The following is an 18,220-nucleotide window of genomic DNA, read 5'->3' on the forward strand; positions in this document are numbered from 1 at the left end:
TCTTATACGTCTCTATAAGATCCCCCCTCATCTCATCTGAGTTCAGACCCAGTCTATTTAGTCTCTCTTCATAGTCCAACCCCCTCATCTCCGGTATCAGCCTAGTGAACCTCCTGTGCACACCCTCCAAGGCCAAAATATCCTTGCGCAAGTGCAGCGACCAAAACTGCACACAGTACTCCAGCTGTGGCCTCACCAATGCCCTGTACAGTTGCCGCAAGACCTCCCTGCTTTTATATTCTATTCCCCTCGCTATAAAGGCCAGCATCCCATTTGCCTTCTTGATCACCTGCTGCACCTGCAGACTGGGTTTTTGCGACTCATGCACAAGGACCCCCCGATCCCTCTTCACCGTAGCATGCTGCAGCTTTTCGCCCTTTAAATAGTAATCCCTCCTACTATTATTCCTGCCGAAGTGGATAACCTCATACCATCATTTATAAAAGAAAGGCTTTTCAAGAAAAGCACTCCTGCTTGATTTTTCAGCACTTGTAATTATTTATTACTTACGTCTGATGGCTGGCTGGCCGCCTGGTAACATTGCACACACGGTACTTTCTCCTCATAGGTCCACAGTGAGTTACTTCAACCTTCAATCCTGTGAGAAGTTTGTCAGGAGAAGGCAAAAAGGGCAACTGTTACAAACCAATTTAACTGTAAACTCAATATTGGAAAATAGATTGACTGCTAATAGGTCAAACTTCAAATGAATGCCAATGAATGAAAAAACTGTGTACATATTTCCCTTATTCCACTTCACTCCTTTGTGGGTCACACCCTCACCCATTAAAACACTTCCATGGTTATTTAGTGAATGTGAAATATTCAGGAAAGAATAATCTGTCAATCAATCCAACATTGTTAATTCCATAAATGCTGCCATTTTCAGGAAAATTCAACAATTGCCTACATAAAACGGCATGTCTATATTCATCTAAATGCATTCAATACTAGATATTCCCCATACACACCTTCATTTTAGCATCCTCCTGAATAATGATAATTTTGGTTCTGCAATCTCTTTTGGAGTTGCTCCAGTTATGCAGATAAGAACTATTTATCTGCAGCATTTCGTTAATTGAGGCAGGAAAACAGAATATAACTGGCACATTCATATTAACTCAAACAGGCTGAAATTATAATCCACATTAAATACAACTCTAGAACACACCAAACTAAAAGCCACTGTTTGTGTATGGATTTTCAGAAGACAGTCAATATAGTGACACAAAGACAGCTTATTACAAAACTTCAGACATGATATAAAAGGAAGTGTAGAAAATAGGCGGTATGTTGGCTGATAAACAAAAAAGCAGAATACTAGAGTTAATAGATGCTACTTGATTGGGTGATGGGCTGGAAGTACTGTACTCATGGGTTAGTATTCAGTCCACTTCAGCTTTAAAAAAAACACATGAATTTGCTTTGGTATTGGGAGGGTCATATTGAAATGATAAAGAACTTGGGGGAATGGGGTTTAACAAACAGTGAGGTGGCCAGCAGGTTGGCAGACAGGATAAATGAAGTTCAATGCTGGAAAATGTGCGAGACTCTTTGGGAATAAAAATGAAACAATGGGACTATATATACTTCTAAGAGAATGAGGAATGAGGGTAAACAAATACTCAAAAGGGCCAAATACATAATGCTAGATTGTTCCAATGCACCTGGAACAAAAACAAAGATAAATTGCATTTTGGGTTTTGAGAACAAGACCAAGGAGGTAATGCTAAGGTGCAAGGGGCAATGATTTTGTTTTCAGTAGAAACGGAAGTATTGGTACTATTTCCGCTGGAGATTTCTTAAATTATGAAGGGATTTGATAATAAGAAAAGGTTATTTCTATAGGTTGACAGCAAGAGAGGAATGATAATCAACTTAACATTATTCGAGTCTACAAGAGGTTCAAAGCAATTCCTTTCTGCAGAGAGTTTGTTACAATATGTACACATGAACTATGATGAGGGCTTGCAGGAGCAGCCCTGGTGGGCAAAGAGCTCTGGGGCAACCATATTCTAGACACAGCGTGACTGAAGAACTGAAGTAGTGCTTGTTGGGGCTGGAATGCAGAATCCAGGGAAACAGTCTCCAGAGACAAATTTGAAACCAAAAGGTGGGCCAGTGACTCTATCCGAATTGGGGCAACTTATAGAGAGAATTTCAAGGCACAATCTTCAAAGGTGAAGACTACTACTCCGCACTAGAGAAAGAGTTTCAATGTGATCGGCTGACTTTGCAGTGTTTACTGACACTTGGGTGGCTTGTTGAGGCATCTGTAGAATCTGTCATGGTTGCATCAGCCATTTGTTGTGCAGTCTAGTAAGTTTGGTCAATTTGTCTGTTAAGTCACATATACCTCATAGTATTCCCGAGTGGAAAGTAAGATTTATATTGCAAATTGTTTTTTTCACCTTGTGTAGTAAAGTTTATTTTTGTTTACTCAAAACCTGTGGAATCTGTGAAAGGGCTTTATTCTCTTATCAAGTGTCTTGAATTTCAAACTTTGTCTACTTTAATCAAATATCCCTAACCAGATCTTACCAAATGCTTGGGGTTTGGTCTGGTTCAGGATCATACTACCTGTCATTCTGGATGCTCAATGTCCAAAGCATCCATTTGCATAGATCATGCCAATTAACAAGCTACGTGGCTAATGATTGCTGTCATTCTGAACAGCAGCAATCATTGGCGCAGTAGAATGCGCAGATTCTTCAGTCCCTCCTTTTCTTGCCAATCTCCTCAGGGACTTCTGTTTGGGTATTATTGGACGTGTGCTGCTTTTGTCCCTGGAAGGAGCACAAGGTAAGTGCCTCTACATTTTCATCGAGGCCAGCTCAGAACGTACGCCACTGTGGTAGTTCAACCCAAGTCCTTAGCTTGGTCCCAGTCCCTTTCCACTTCTCTGATGACTAAGACTTGGAGCTTAGTCTGTCTTTTATCTTGCTCTGCTTATTAAGCGAAAAGGCAAGAAGGTTTTTATTAGCGCGAAAATCAAGTTTTCTAATCATCATTTTTATTAGTTATATTTTTAAATCATCAGGCTGTTGTTTTGACATTTGATTTATTTTCTTCATACCTTAGCTTGTTTTTTTTAAATTCATATTTAATGTTGTGCCAAACCAGATCTCAGGCAGCTGCTACTGGGTTTCTTCCTGAAGAGGAATGAGGTGCTCACAAGAGTCTGAATGGTTTTTGGAAGGGCTGAAAAAAGGGGTTAATTTGGTTCCAGAGGAACTGCAAGTGTTGGAAGTGCTCAATACATCTGGTGGCATCTGTGCACAGGGGTCAGTGACCCCTCATCAGGACTAGTGCAGATCATGGACTCAAAACACTGATTCTGATTCTTTCTCCACAGATGCTGTCTGGCCTGCTGAGTATTTCCTGCACTTTGTTTATATTTTATTTTTTAAGCTTCTACAGTACTTTGGTCTCCTATGGTGTGTTCCATGCTGGACATTTGTAAGTATGGCTAATTTCAATTTAATAATCAGAAAATATTTATCACTCAATGTAAAGTTTTTTTTTAAACAAAGTTCACTTGTGTAAATAGAAATAGCACATTATTGCAAGGCAATTGGTTGCTGCTAATTTACTGGCAAGTTTTGCCACTTTTGGAAGTGAAACCAGGAGTCACATATCAGCAGGATACATCACTGACAGTTCAAGATATCCTCATTTATACATGAGATTGTCGTTCAAGGTGCTCATGAAGCTCAGGTCTTTTGGATGTTGCTGGCTGGATATCACATAAGGCCATGTTCAAAGAAGCAGGATAAGAATAAAACCACATGGAAACCATATGATCTATGACCTGGGCATTAGATCAGAACATGAAGAAGGTATAACTTGCATAATTACCCCTGTAGCACTTTCCTCACCAACATCTGGATAAAGGCGCTAATATTGGGAAACGTCCCAAGAATGAATAATAATTTCAAAACCCGTCATCATGGCGTAAGATTTATGGAGCCATTTAGTCACAAGAAGGCTGGCATAACATTGATTTGAACTCATCCTGAGCAAATTGGTCCTCCAAGGGCAGCGAATCGCACAGGTAAACAGCCCAACAGGTAGCAGTAAATGTTAATACCCAAAACCTGGATTTGATTAACCAGGTGGGCATTCTTCTAGCGTCGTGAACACGAGGTCTAGTGGAGAAAGTGATATTTTATGATTAATGAATCCTTACGTCCTTCCTCATAGTGACCTGCTGGCATGAGGGTTCTGTCTTTGTGTTACAGTGGACAACATAGGTGATAGAGGATCCCTATCTCCTGTCTTGTTTTGTCCATGTCTCTGTCTTATTTTCTTACCTTGTGATTCCCTGTCCTTCCAACATAGGTTATTTTGGGGAAGTAATGGACAAAATTATGGAGACTACAATTGAAGTTGAAGACTACTGATAGAAGTGTACAAAATTATGAGAGGTGTTGATAGGGTGGATAGTCAGAGGCTTTTTCCCAGCATAGAAAAGGTCAACTACAATAAGGCACAGGTTTAAAGGTGAGAGGTTTAGGGGAGACATTTGGGAAACTTTTTCACACAGAGTGGTGGGTGCCTGGAGCACACTGCTAGTGGAGATGGTGGAAGCATGCATGTTAACCATGTTCAAGATGTGTTGTGATCGACATGAGGGGCAAATAAATGGATAGAAACTGCAAATTGGTCCAGGCTTGGTGGACCAAAGGGCCTGTTCTTGTGCTGTATTTTTCTTTGCACAATCTTACATTCCCCTGGGATACTGCATGGTGGTTGAGGGATTAGAGGATTCCGAGCATTAATGAAATGCCGTTTTCACTGAAATTGGTGACCAGTTGATGGCGCTCTTGGTACAGCCATTTCACAACTTTAAAAGTACATCGCTGATTGTAGAAGGATTTTAAAATTATAAATGTATTAACAAAACAAGGAAGTTAGAATTGCTAGAGGCTAACCAAGTTTCTGCTAAATGAGAAGATGATCTCTCAAATAAACCTCTACTAAATACAAAACTGCAAGTTATTTCTACTTATTATTTGTATTTTACAGCTTTTTACTAGCATTCCTTCACTGGCAAGTACACCCATTAGCTCAGCTTTCGAAAAATGTTAGCCCAAAATTGTAGAGGATTAAGAAACTGAACAAAACTGAGAAATCCACTACCAATTACAAACTCAATCATAGAAATTATTAGAGTCCGTGAGCATTTCAAAAACAACCATAGTTTCCACTAAACAAATCGGTCAACAAAATGTTTGCAACTTACCTTTTATCTCTTTGGTGAATTTGACTCGGTGGGAATCAGTCAAAGGTCGTGGCTGTTCATCAATGTTATGTATGTCTAGAACTTCACACATGAACTGTATTACAGGCTGTGCTTTATAAAAAGCAGTGGCAGAAACTAGAAAGAAGAAAAAAATTAAAACATTGTAACGAGAGGGATGGCAACACAAAGGGATTACTAGGATTTTCTTTATAAGACGAGGATGCACACATGAAAAGAAGCTGAAGACCTACTGCTACAATTTAAATTAGATTCAATTATTTTAATTGGGCTGGGGAAGGTATAGGAATATCAAAATGTACAGATTGACATGGAAGTGTAATAAGAACGTAAGAACAAGGAGCAGCAGTAGACCACCTAGCTCCTTGAGTCTGCTCTGCCATTCAATAAGATCATGGCTGATCTTTGTGGATTCAGCTTCACTTACCCAACTGGTCACTACAACCCTCAATTCCTTTACTGTTCAAAAATGTATCTATCCTTGCCTCAACTTCTTCACTGGGCAGGACATTCCACAGATTCACAACCCTTTGTGTGAAGAAGTTCCTCCTCAACTCAATTCGAAATCTGCTCCCCCTTATTTTGAGGCCATGCCCTCTAATTCCAGTTTCACGCGTCGTGCGGAAACGCCGTGCAGTGAGAGGCAGACAGTGATATGCTTTAAGAAGATATGGTGAAATGGGTAGGCACGGCCAAATTCAATGCAGAATGAATCAATGCATTTGGTTGGAAGAATGGGGAGAGATAATACAAGCTAAGTGGTGCAGTTTTAAACAAGGGATGTTTGTGGTGCATAAATCTTTTGAGGGTTGGAGCACAGATTAACAAAGGGGTTAATAATGCACATGGGATCCTGGATTCTCTCAGTAAAACCCAGGAACTAATTCTAAACCTAAGAAATACCAGTTTGATCCCAGCTGGAGAAGTATACCCACTTCTGGGCCTGAAACAGAAGGGATTTATGAGAATGCTTCTCGATTGAGGGATTACTATTACATGAATTGACAGGAGAAACTAAGATTTCCTCTTAAAGCAGAGCAGGTTAAGAATAGATTTGAAAGAGCTGTTTAAAATCATGAAGAGTTTTAAATAAAGTAGTGAGAAACTGTTTCCAAAATCTGAAGAGTTCTTAAGCAGAGGGCACAGATGGCAAAAGCACCAGAGGCAACATCAGAAATAACTTAATAAGAAACATGAAACTGGGAATTGGAATGCACTGCCTGATAGGATGGCAGATACAGACTCAATATATTTTTAAAAAGGGGAATTGAATAAACACTTGGAGAAAAATGCAAGGATATGGGGAAAACACGGATGAGTGGGATGATCTATATTATTCCTCAAAAGAACGTGTGGATTCAATGTCTTACTGTGCTGTATTATTCCATCCCCCCCTAATTCTTTCTAAGCAAACCTCCACAACACCTTAAACACATTTAGACTTTCCGATTGGTCAGCATTGTCTTATCATTCTTCATTGAACTGCTGAGGTGTAAATACAGCTGTGTCAAAAAGATGTCATCAAAATAGAAGAACCTTCAAATGCATATAAAAGTCTCACAAACCTAATTTTTTTTTCTCAAGATGGAAAAACAAAAAACTGGGAATCACATTTCAAGAATTACTTCTAGAATCCTGTTTGAAATATGCGTGCATTTCATACCCACCAGTCCCTTCTGAATATGCCTTATTATACTATGGTTACCACTGTAGATAACAGTGCACCCATCATTCTTCTGGTAATTTGTTGGCTAAAGACAATGCTTAATGCATTAAATTATACAGCACAGACATTCCCAAGTTTAATTCCTGGTCAATGTTGATTAGTCAATGTCAGCAAGAGCAGCCGTTGCTAACACTACAAGTTACCTCTGTTCCCATGCAGTTGGACTTGAGAGGAAAGGGCTGATTTTTCTCTTTAAGGTTAAGGATTACTTCTTAGTCACTCCTAGTTGAAAACGTGTGTATAAATACGGATAAATTTAGGATTGGAATCAGCTGCGACACCTGCCAGCTTGAATAGTCTGCTAATGCTCACACAACATAAATTGCCACTTGGAGGCTGCCAGTGCCTGTGCAATAGTACCAAAATAAGAATGTGTAATTGTTATAATGTCATAAGAATGTCCCAAGTTGCTGCACAAGAGTTTTATACAGACAAAATTTGACACCAAAGCACACAGAAATGACAGGTGATCAAAGTTTGGTCAAAAGAGGTTACATTTCAGAATTAACAAAGGAGGAGAGAGATGAAGACAAAGATTTAAGGATTTACTTCCAGAGCTTCAGTCCAGGCAGCAGAAGACAGAGTTACTGTCTGACGAACAGTCTGACAAAATTAGAGGGTTTCAATAGGAGGTGATAATGAAGTTATTTTTTAAATGTCTTACTTCTGATATACAGGCTTTTGCCCTCTCGAAATGAAAGCAAGAATTTAGTCATTTGATACTTAAACATGACCAATTACATGGCAGAAAGCAGTGCTTCTATATCTCAATTCTACATCTATGTATCACGTACATTGAATTATGACATCTTTACTATGGCTGATAGTTGATCATACAGATGCAAAGGCGACAATTACTGGGCAAGTGAATTTGAATCTGAATCAGTTAGGGAAAGGTTATAAACTGGAGTTATTTGGGGGTCCAATTCTCTACATATAAAAAAAGACAAGTTCCACAAAATTACAAATTAGCAATTGATAGGATCAATGTTCCCAGACAGAGCCCAATGATCCTCTTTTTGTTTCTCAGGACTAAACTGGCATGTCATTATCACTATTGCCAAAGTGAAGTCTGGCTTACTGTCATTCTATGCAACCTGCCACATCCGACTAATAATTTATTCTTTAAAAAAAATCAATTATGCAATGTAAACAGATCACCCCAGGTGCTAACCAAGATAATTTTAAAAAATAGTAGTTAGGCAGCAGTATCAGTCGGAGGTCCAGTTTGCTGAATTGGAGAGCAGGTACTGTAGGAATTCTTGTTATGCGAAGCTGAAGGAATTGGTGTAGTTAGGGTGGCACTGGACTCTTTGTTGACCCAATTTGCAGAAAGGAGTTTGAAATTTGTTGAACAGAAGTTGTATCAGTTTGGGACATTTGGTTTTTCTTACTTGGAACAAACTGAACTCTGGGACGATAGCTTCGGTGGTGGACTCCAAGGGAAATAGCAGGATTAGGACAGAAGATATTAATGACTCTTTTAAGAGACTTTATGCCAATTTGTATAAGTTGCAACAAGCTGAGGACACTTCAGTCCTTATAGAGCATCTCATTTCCCCCAAATTTATGGGTTGTCCAGTGGAGATAGGAAGCACAAAATTTTGCATAATGATGGCATGTTGTTGTCTCCAAGCCAAGTGTCTCTGCTCCTGCTATTACTGAGGTGGAGGCTGGATTTGGTCTTGTTTCGCATTAAGATTCATTTTGTGAAATCAGAGGCTGTGCCCCTGCGCAAATTAAGTGGAGGACCCCCTCCTCCTCCTTGTTTTCTCTTTAGATGGTCCCTGTTGGGATTTACTTATCTGGGCATTCTTATTACCTCAAGTTTGCGGCACCAATACAAGGCTAACTCGCCCATTATTGGCCTCTTAAGTGAAACTTACATCATTGGTAGTCATTACTGATTTCCTGGCAGGGTAGAATTGCCTGGATTAAGATGATTGTTCTGGTTGGCCACTTTATCCACTGCAAGTGTTACCTGTTGTCTGCTAAACTTATCAAATAAATTTATGGATCATTTAGTTTTTTTGTTTGGAATGAAAAGAAACCTTGTTTAAAATTAGCTAAGTTGCAGATAGGAGGGCTAGGGATGCTAAATCTTAAAATGTACCAGTTACCTTCCCGCCTTGGATTTATGTGTGATAGATTTAGGGGAGATCACCTCCACATGGCTTTATGTTGAAGTTGATCAGTCCTTGCAGTCACATGACAGAACCCAAGCTGGTGATAGACAAGGGCAATAATCCTATTGTTATTAAAATTCAGAAGATTTGGAGAATGGTCTGTGAGTTGAAGAGGAGATCTCATTTAGCTTGTGCTCTTTCTCCCATTCAGGGTTGTCCAATCTTCCCACTAAGTTTTATGGACGACAGTTTCGATATCTGGAGTAATACGTCTCTGTAAACTAGATGATGCACTTGATGCCATTATCCTGTTATCTTCTGAGCAGTTGTGACAGCAGTTTGATATTCTGAAACACTCATTTTTGTGAATACTTGCAGCTTAGGGACTTCATCCTTAATAAGAAACTCTTCTTTGTGTTGCTAAGATTTCCATGGTGGAAATAAATCCTGCTATCTGCGCAGCCCAGACATTTAGTTAGTAAATTTTATGACAATGTGCTCTAAATCTGATGATAATACATTGGATATGCTGTGGTTTTGGGAGAGCGATCTTTCAGTAAATATTGACGAGGAGACATGGACTGATATTTGGGAATGTGCTAATCAAATTTCAGTTTCAGTTTGCAATAGAACAAAAGAAACTCAGCTTAAGATATTGCACTGTCTGCATATTGCCCCAAGTTTGCAGCACAGGTTTGACCTCACCATATCTTTGTGCCAGGAGTGCTGGGTGAATGTGGGGGATTATCTGCATTGTTTTTGGTCCTGAATTGAGATTAAGGCCTATTCGTTTAATGTTCTTAATGAGCTTAAGATCACCTTTGGTACAGCTTTACAGTTCAATCCCTTGCATCTGATACTGGGTTTTCCAGACAAAAAGATCAGTTATGCGAATGGGAAAGGCTGTACAATATCCTAACATCTGCAGCAAGAAGGAATATCTTTTGCTCATGGATTAGTGATAAGCCACCTTCAAGTCAGAATTTGCATATCATTCTGGAATTTTTGACTTGTTTGCTTCAAGTTAAATTGAATACATTAAGTTTGGGGATCTTATAGAAACTAGAAGCAGGAGTAGGCCATTCAGCCCTTCAAGCCTAATCCACCATTCATCTTGATGATCATCGAATTCAATATCTTGATTCCCCCCTTCCTTCCATATTCCTTGATCCCTTTAGCCCCAAGAGCTATATCCAATTTCTTCTTGAAATCAGATAACGTTTTGGCCTCAACTACATTCAGTGATAGTGAATTCCATACATTCATCACCCCCTGGGTGAAGAAATTTCTCTTCACTTCAGTTCTGAAAGGTTTACCCTTTATCCTCAAACTATGGCCTCTAGTTTTGGATTCCCCCACCGTTGGGAACATTCTTTCTGGCTCTGCATTGTCTAGTTTATTCCCACAAGGTTTTCCTCAAGTTCTTTGGTCTGTCACCATTGTCCTGTGAGCTTAGCTGTGCACCACCGAGTCAATTATGGCTGTATCCTGTTACCCTGATATCTCCCCCATCCTTCAATATACACTTTTGTTACATGTATATTGGAGGTGCTGAATGCAACAGGCAATGAATAATCCGAACCAACTGTGTTGGTAATTTCCCCTCCCCCCTACTTTGTTTGAAAACGATCCTGCTGTACTGTACCAATCTTTGAGAGTTTGATGAGTATTTCTGTACAAAATGAAAAATCTTCATTCAAATATATTTTTAAAAAACAGCAGTTAATCTCTCAGTTTTCCCTGAAAGGAACCAAGACCAAGTGTAACCTTCAGATGAATCACAGTCTGAGGGCAGAGAATAATTGGACCAGACAGCATAAATGAAATTCAGTCCTCATTTTAAGTCATACACAGTATTTTTTTTTAATTTCAATTATGAATTCCCAAGTCCAAATTTCTAATGGTAACTGCCTATGTAAACTCCTCATGCTGTAATTAAACTGCAACCTACAGCGCCAGTGGAGGGTAAATAATTACTATGTGACAAGCTTACATTGCTATTTTCCATTAGAAATAATAATATAAGGATTTATCATGCAAGATAGATTACAGTTTGTATAACAAATATGGGTACAAGACACAGGATAAAAACAACATCAAAATTCATGTCCTTCAAAGGCTCATTTCTAAATTGGAGAGAGTCAAAAATCGCCCACGTTTTGGCTAAATCAGTCCAATAAATTAAATCATGAATTTAATCTTTCAGATGAGACGTTTAAACTTTATCCCCATCTGAGATAGCAGATGGAACCTAAGATCCCATGACACTATTCGAATATGAATTGAGCATTTATTTCAATGTTAACCATGTTTCCCTACATTACTGGTAACAGCTCTTCAGAAATAATTAATAATGAACTACTTTGGCACACTAAGGTTATGAAAGGTGCTACATAAATGCAAGTTTTTGCTTTGCAATCTGCAGGAAGGGGAAAACCACTATTTAAAGATTTATTTAAAGTAGTGAATCATAGAACAGAACTGAGTCATATTTCCAGGCAACGCCTACCATTGGAAGAAAAAAATGTCAAAGCAAAAACTAGCTATATGTTACAACAGTAACTATTCTTAGTGCTCACCCTGAAACTCAATGTTGCATACTTACAAGTCTTTCCCTTTGTTCTTTAAGACTTGCATTTATGCAAGGTCTTAAATGCCATTTATCCAGATCACTGCTCTAGAAACAAAGTTTATGTTCTAGGATAATAAGCAGATGGCGAGCAAAAGCTTGGCAATATTTGGTTTCCAAACTACAAGACTGTCCCCAGGTAAAGGATCATTTTTTTCTAAAACTTACTCCACAATAATACTGACTTCATTTGAAGAGGGGGAATGTTTTTGTTAAGATAATTATTTATACACGTGCAATAGAAATTATTCAATTACTATTACTAATGATCTTCATTGAGGCAAATTAACTGATTCTTTAGGTGCTATTTAAGAATGGAATATTTTTCAGTTATGAGTAACTACTGTTGGTGTAAATTCAGTGGATAGTAAACGAAAGACTTCTGGGGCAACATTTATGTGGAACAGATTAGCTTGATTCAATTGGGATCATTTTCCCTTTTTTTTGTTTTTATTCCAATTCAATCAAATCAAGTCCAATTCAGAGTCTCAACAAGTTGAGACATTCCCGATCCAAGCTGACAAGACAGGGCTCTCACCTCCTGTCTTGGGTTTGATCTACATGATCCAAGCTGATTGGAGTAGTCATAGCTCCACTTCCAAGGCACAATCTCATTTGCATCTTAGCCAAAAGGCTGAGATGCCGCTTTTAAAAATGGCTTCAAAGGAAGCTAAAACGTAACCTAATGACTTCAACTAAGCACAGCATGTTGATACTACATAGGCATCAGTCAATTGCAGATTAAACAATGGTTTCAGGATTGAATGCATGGTTTTGGCTGACATTCCAGTGAGTCATTTATTTGCCTGTTCCAGCAGATAATAAAAATCCAGAGGCACTGACCATGGCTGACATTCCGCCCTCTCCTAACACCAAGGCTAAACAAATTGATTCATTATTCATTGCTTTGCTGTTTTGTAAATCTTGCTATATGCATTATTTACACAGTAAATGCACGACAAAGTTGCAGCATGAGAAGGTACCAGATGGTTCTGTGAACATGACACACTGCACAGATTCAACTTCTTAAGAATTTTTTTTACTTTATTAGAATGGCTCATGACTACATTGATTAAAGGTGGACACATACCAACATACATAGCCTGCTCAAACAGAAATGAACCACTAGCCCAATGAATGTATTTACAGAAATCTGCATGGTCACTGATGTCTTCCATTTAAACTAGATTTGAATTATTTATGGAACTCTTATACCTTACAGAGTGGCCACTGTTTTTTTTAAAACAGTGCCTCCTGGGGTGACGGAGTGGCATAATGGTGAAATTTCCTGGAATATGTCCAACCATTGCTGGAAACTTTAAATAAGGTGGAGTAATGATTAGAGGGGAATATTTATCATGAGTGGGTTTGCTGACAAAATAGCACAGTAGATTCCCAGCATTGCAAATACATGCAATTAAGAAGGTTATCACTGAGTAAAAGAGTTATAGATGTTTACAGCATGGAAACAGGCCCTTCGGCCCAACTTGTCTATGCTGCCCTTTTTTTGAGGCCCCTGAGCTAATCCTAATTGCCTGCATTTTGCCCATATCTCTCAAAATTGTGGAATAGTTCTACAGATCAGAAAAGAACAATGATTAATTTTCTCTGCCCAACAAGCTGTAAATAACTACCACACTTTTAAACATCTGCATCAGTATACATCATCAAGCCAAGAGATAATTTACACACTGCTTTGGTGTATGAAACTCTCCCAGGAGGTTCTCTGCTTGAAATTTAGTCCCTGGTTTATGGGGCTTCAGGCATGGATTTGATCCCAACGTACTGACCCAGTATTGCTAAGAAAATGATTAATTCCAGGGATTGGCCTCAAGCGGGCCTCTCAAATTATAGAATTCTTCTATACTGTGAATAGCCATCACAATCAGTTTCACAAAGCTTATACAATTGCTTTTGGTTGCAGCTGATTATGCCATCTAATAATACCGCCATGCACGGTTGTCACAAACTTTTACCTATTAACTTAGCTCCCTCACCTTGCAATTTATATGCTGTATTTGGTTATACCATTGAACTTTCTGCAAGGGAAGCAGGATAAAGTCCAAGATAAGAATCAAGGAGGTCACCATTATCTCAGATTTGACAATGGTTTAACTTGAATGGCATGGTTGTTAGCACTGCTGCCTCTCAGCCCCAGGGACCCTTTTTTAATTCTGGCCTTGGGGACTGTCTGTGTGGAGTTTGCACATTTTCCCATGTGTGTGGGGGTTTCCTCCGGGTGCTCCAGTTTCGTCCCACAGTCCGAAGATGTGGTTAGGTTGATTGGCCATACTAAATTGCCCCTTAGTGTCACGGGATTAGCAGGGTATGTATATGGGGTTACAACACCTGGGTGGGGTTGTTGTCCCTGCAGGCTCGATGGGCTGAATGCCTCCTTCTGCTCTGAAGGGTTCTATGATTCAACTTATAGACAATATGCAATTAAACACCTGTTCTAAAAAGTTTTGTATTAACAATCTAATTTTTTTTGAAAGGTTGACTAAACGCAGAAGTACATTTTCTTATAATGCACTTATTGAAGAATTACTTGCAATACGCGCATGTACAGTTGTTTTAATTTTACTATCTAAGGGCATTATAACTCTTTTACTGGTTAACAAAAGTTTGTTCGGGACACTGACTGCCAAATCATTTGTGAGCCTGCACAAATGCTGAGATGCAAAACCAGCTGCCAACTGCCAGGAAACATGACCAATACTAGAAATGTCTGTCAAAAGTATCCGCTGGTTTATCTCAGATTCTCAGGAGGCATTGGTGTGTGGCCCCTTCTACTGTTCTGATGTCAGGGCCAAAACAGAGTCAATCATTTAGAATGTCATGCACACTATACTTCTCAAATGAAAATTTGAAAAACATTACGCTTCAAATATATCAAATGTACTCAAGTGATGATCAAGTAAAATTTGACAGATTGTTACATGCCAAATGTAACAGTTTACAGGAACAGACTCGTATGGAAGCTATTTTCAACTTTTCAGTAAGTTTTGAAAAACTGCATTAAAAATCATTGCACTGAAAATCAAGAATGAAATCTGACAAGTATGAAACTTTAAATGACTAAACAGAGTTGAAAGAACCACAACCACAGGGATTTGTCATAACCACAGAAACATTCCATTTAAATGAGTCACACTTCTAACCTACCCTTCAAAACCACTGACGCTTTGTCCTCACCCACATCAGCTGATTAACATAACATTAAGATAGATCCATAGACAATAAATAGTTATCAGAGCACACCCGTTTCCATGAAAATGCAATTTTAGAGTAACTAGAAGTGTAGGGGTATAGAGGCAGCCTCTTCCCAAGCAGGGGGGGGGGGAGGGGGGGGGGGGTGTGCGGTGTGTGTGTGTGTGTGTTATATTTATAAACTACATTTAATTTGTGGCCAGCTAAATGATTACAGATGCCACAAGTTAAATCATGTGGTGCATCCACTGTCAGTAATCAAAATCACTATATGAACTTGTCAATTGCTGTCCATTGTGACACAAATAGGAATGAATAACATTTTAAAATGGTTTAAAACTCCCCAGCAACAGTGCTGGAATATAGCTCCACACCTTGAAAACATAATGTTATTTTAAATTTTTTGGAACAGTGAAGGATTGTGCATCTTATAATACCCAGGTTTCTTATGGGGACCCCTCTTACAAACAATTTCATCAACAAAAGTGGAAGGCGAGTGCTGACCAAACATGCACAACTGGTGACTTAACTATCAGTTTCATTATCTCAAGTTTGCATACTAAAGCTATTGGCACTGGTGTACAAAAGTATCAAAAAATGTCAATGACAGATTATTTACAATAAACTATTAAAACAAATAAATACTAATAACAAAAGTTATTTGTAGAGATATTTTCAGTTCAAGATTAAAATCGGGTTTTGTTTTCAGCAAATGCGTTATGTGCTTAGTAATAACACATAGTATGTGATAAGTGAGGTTTATTTACATCATGTCCTGACTTGATGATATGATTTTTGCTATTGGTGGTTTCAATGAGTCATTCAAATATCTGAAAAATTCTTCAGATGAAATCGTTCAACTATTGTGATATACCAAACAGATCATTTGAAAAATCTACAAATCAAGCACATTAATCTTTTCCTTGTGCGTCAATCTAAAAATGATCCATAGGCCCCGAGCGAAAAGGGTAGAGCAGTTCAAAAATTAAACTAGTTCTGAAACATGACTAATATGAATCTACTTCCATTTTATAAATCAGAAGGACAGTCAGAGCATCGGGCTTAAAATTGGTTTTGTAGATTTGCCTGGACACTGAAGAGTTCAAGATGTTCATATTCAATGAATATTAAAGCAAAGAGCAACACCACAATTCCCAGTATTCAAGCTTAATCCTTTATACTTATTCTAATATAGAAATACTTGTGTTTACTTCAACAAAATACTATGGCTCGTCAGAACTTTTTAACATCCAGGCAAATGTACAAAACAGATTTTGAGCCACACTGTCTTGATTTATTTATTCACGTTGATGGTAGCATTTGCTTGCACCTGTTGCCCTTGTCCTTCCAAGTGGTAGAGATTGGGAGCGTGCGACGCCCTATCAAAAAAGCCTTGGGGAGTAACTGGACTGCCTGTTGCTCATAATACATACTAGTGGTGGAAGCGAAAGCTTAAGGTAGTGAATGATGTGCCAATCAACGGGCTGATTTGTCTTTAATAGGGTCCATGATAAGCCGTGGATAAGAGGTAATAAGCCGTGGATAACGAAGGAGGTGAAGGAAAGTGTTAAATTAAAAGCGGAGGAATTTAGAGTAGCTAAGAGCAGTGGGCGAGAAGAGGATTGGGAAAGGTTTAAATGTCAACAAAGATTGACAAAGAAGTTGATAAAGGAGGGTAGGAGAAGCTATGAAGCTGGGCTAGCGCTTAATATAAAAAAGGATAGCAAGAGTTTTTATAAATATATAAAAAGGAAGAGGCTGGCTAGGGTGAACGTTGGTCCTTTAGAGGATGAGAAAGGGGACCTAGTGGTAGGGGATGGGGATATGGTGAAGGTCTTGAATAACTTTTTTGTTTCTGTCTTCACGGAGGAGGACGTGAATAATTTGCCGGGTGTTAGCGATGGAAAGGTGGTAGGACTGGAGGGTCTTAATGACATTACTGTTACTAGAGAGGTGGTGCTCGACAGACTGGAGGGGCTGATTGTGGACAAGTCCCCAGGACCGGATGGAATGCATCCGAGGGTTCTGAAAGAAATGGCGGAGGTTATAGTGGATGCCTTGGTGGTTATTTTCCAGACGTCGCTGGATTCCGGGGAAGTGCCGGAAGATTGGAAAACGGCTAACGTTACGCCGTTGTTTAAGAAGGGTGCCAGGCAAAAGGCGGGGAATTATAGGCCGGTTAGTTTAACGTCTGTGGTAGGTAAAATGTTGGAATCCGTCATTAAGGAGGAAATTGCGAGGCATCTTGAAGGGAATTGCTTGATAGGGCAGACGCAACACGGTTTCATTAAAGGGAAGTCGTGTCTGACAAATTTACTGGAGTTCTATGAGGATGTGTCTAGGGCAGTGGATAGAGGAGAGCCGGTGGATGTGGTCTTTCTGGATTTTCAGAAGGCGTTTGACAAGGTACCTCACAAGAGGTTATTGCAGAAGGTCAGGGGACATGGAGTTGGGGGTAGGGTGTTAGCGTGGATAGAGGATTGGTTGTCAAATAGGAGGCAGAGAGTCGGGGTCAATGGGTGCTATTCGGATTGGCGGTTGGTGACTAGTGGGGTGCCCCAGGGGTCGGTGCTGGGGCCTCAGCTATTTACCATTTATATAGATGATCTGGAGGAGGGAACCGAGTGCAGGGTGTCGAAATTTGCTGATGACACCAAGATTGGGGGAAAGGCAAATTGTGCGGAGGGTGTGGAGAGTCTGCAGAAGGATCTAGATAGGCTGGGCGAATGGGCCAGGAAATGGCAAATGGAATTTAATGTTGGCAAGTGTGAGGTGGTCCACTTTGGTAGGAAGAATGGTAGGAAGGACTATTACTTACGTGGCGAAAAACTGCAGCAGGCGACGGTGCAGAGGGACCTCGGGGTCCTTGTGCATGAGTCGCAAAAACCCAGCTTGCAGGTGCAGCAGGTGGTCAGGAAGGCGAATGGGATGCTGGCCTTCATAGCGAGGGGGATTGAATATAAAAGTAGGGAGGTCTTGCTGCAGCTGTATAGGGCATTGGTGAGGCCGCAGCTGGAGTACTGTGTGCAGTTTTGGGCGCCGCACCTGCGCAAGGATATTTTGGCCCTGGAGGGAGTGCAGAGGAGGTTTACTAGGCTGATACCGGAGTTGAGGGGGTTGAGCTATGAGGAGAGGCTGAATAAACTGGGCTTGTACTCGTTAGAGTTTAGAAGAATGAGGGGAGATCTCATTGAGACGTATAAGATGATGAATGGGATGGATAGGATAGAGGTGGAGAGACTCTTCCCGCTCAAAAAAGACAGTAG

At 39.7% G+C, this 18,220-nt stretch overlaps 1 protein-coding gene across 3 annotated transcripts in view; it reads right to left on the reverse strand.

Annotated features, from left to right (window-relative positions):
• The window catches only part of LOC145357810 (protein argonaute-3), a 158,376-nt gene that overhangs the window by 46,730 nt on the left and 93,426 nt on the right, over window positions 1–18,220 (reverse strand). For all 3 annotated transcript variants that reach the window (XR_013889371.1, XM_080211327.1, XM_080211328.1), the window contains 2 exons: window positions 5,246–5,380; window positions 511–598 (listed from right to left, as the gene is read on the reverse strand). Coding sequence is in view for 2 of the 3 variants with exons in the window: in XM_080211327.1 (XP_080067453.1) it covers window positions 511–598; window positions 5,246–5,380 (223 nt within the window). In the remaining variant the exon portion in view is untranslated. The remainder of the gene's footprint in view (window positions 1–510; window positions 599–5,245; window positions 5,381–18,220) is intronic.

This window comes from Carcharhinus amblyrhynchos, chromosome 24 (genome assembly GCF_965287045.1).
Source record: "Carcharhinus amblyrhynchos chromosome 24, sCarAmb.v2.hapA, whole genome shotgun sequence".
NCBI classification, from domain to species: Eukaryota; Metazoa; Chordata; class Chondrichthyes; order Carcharhiniformes; family Carcharhinidae; genus Carcharhinus; species Carcharhinus amblyrhynchos.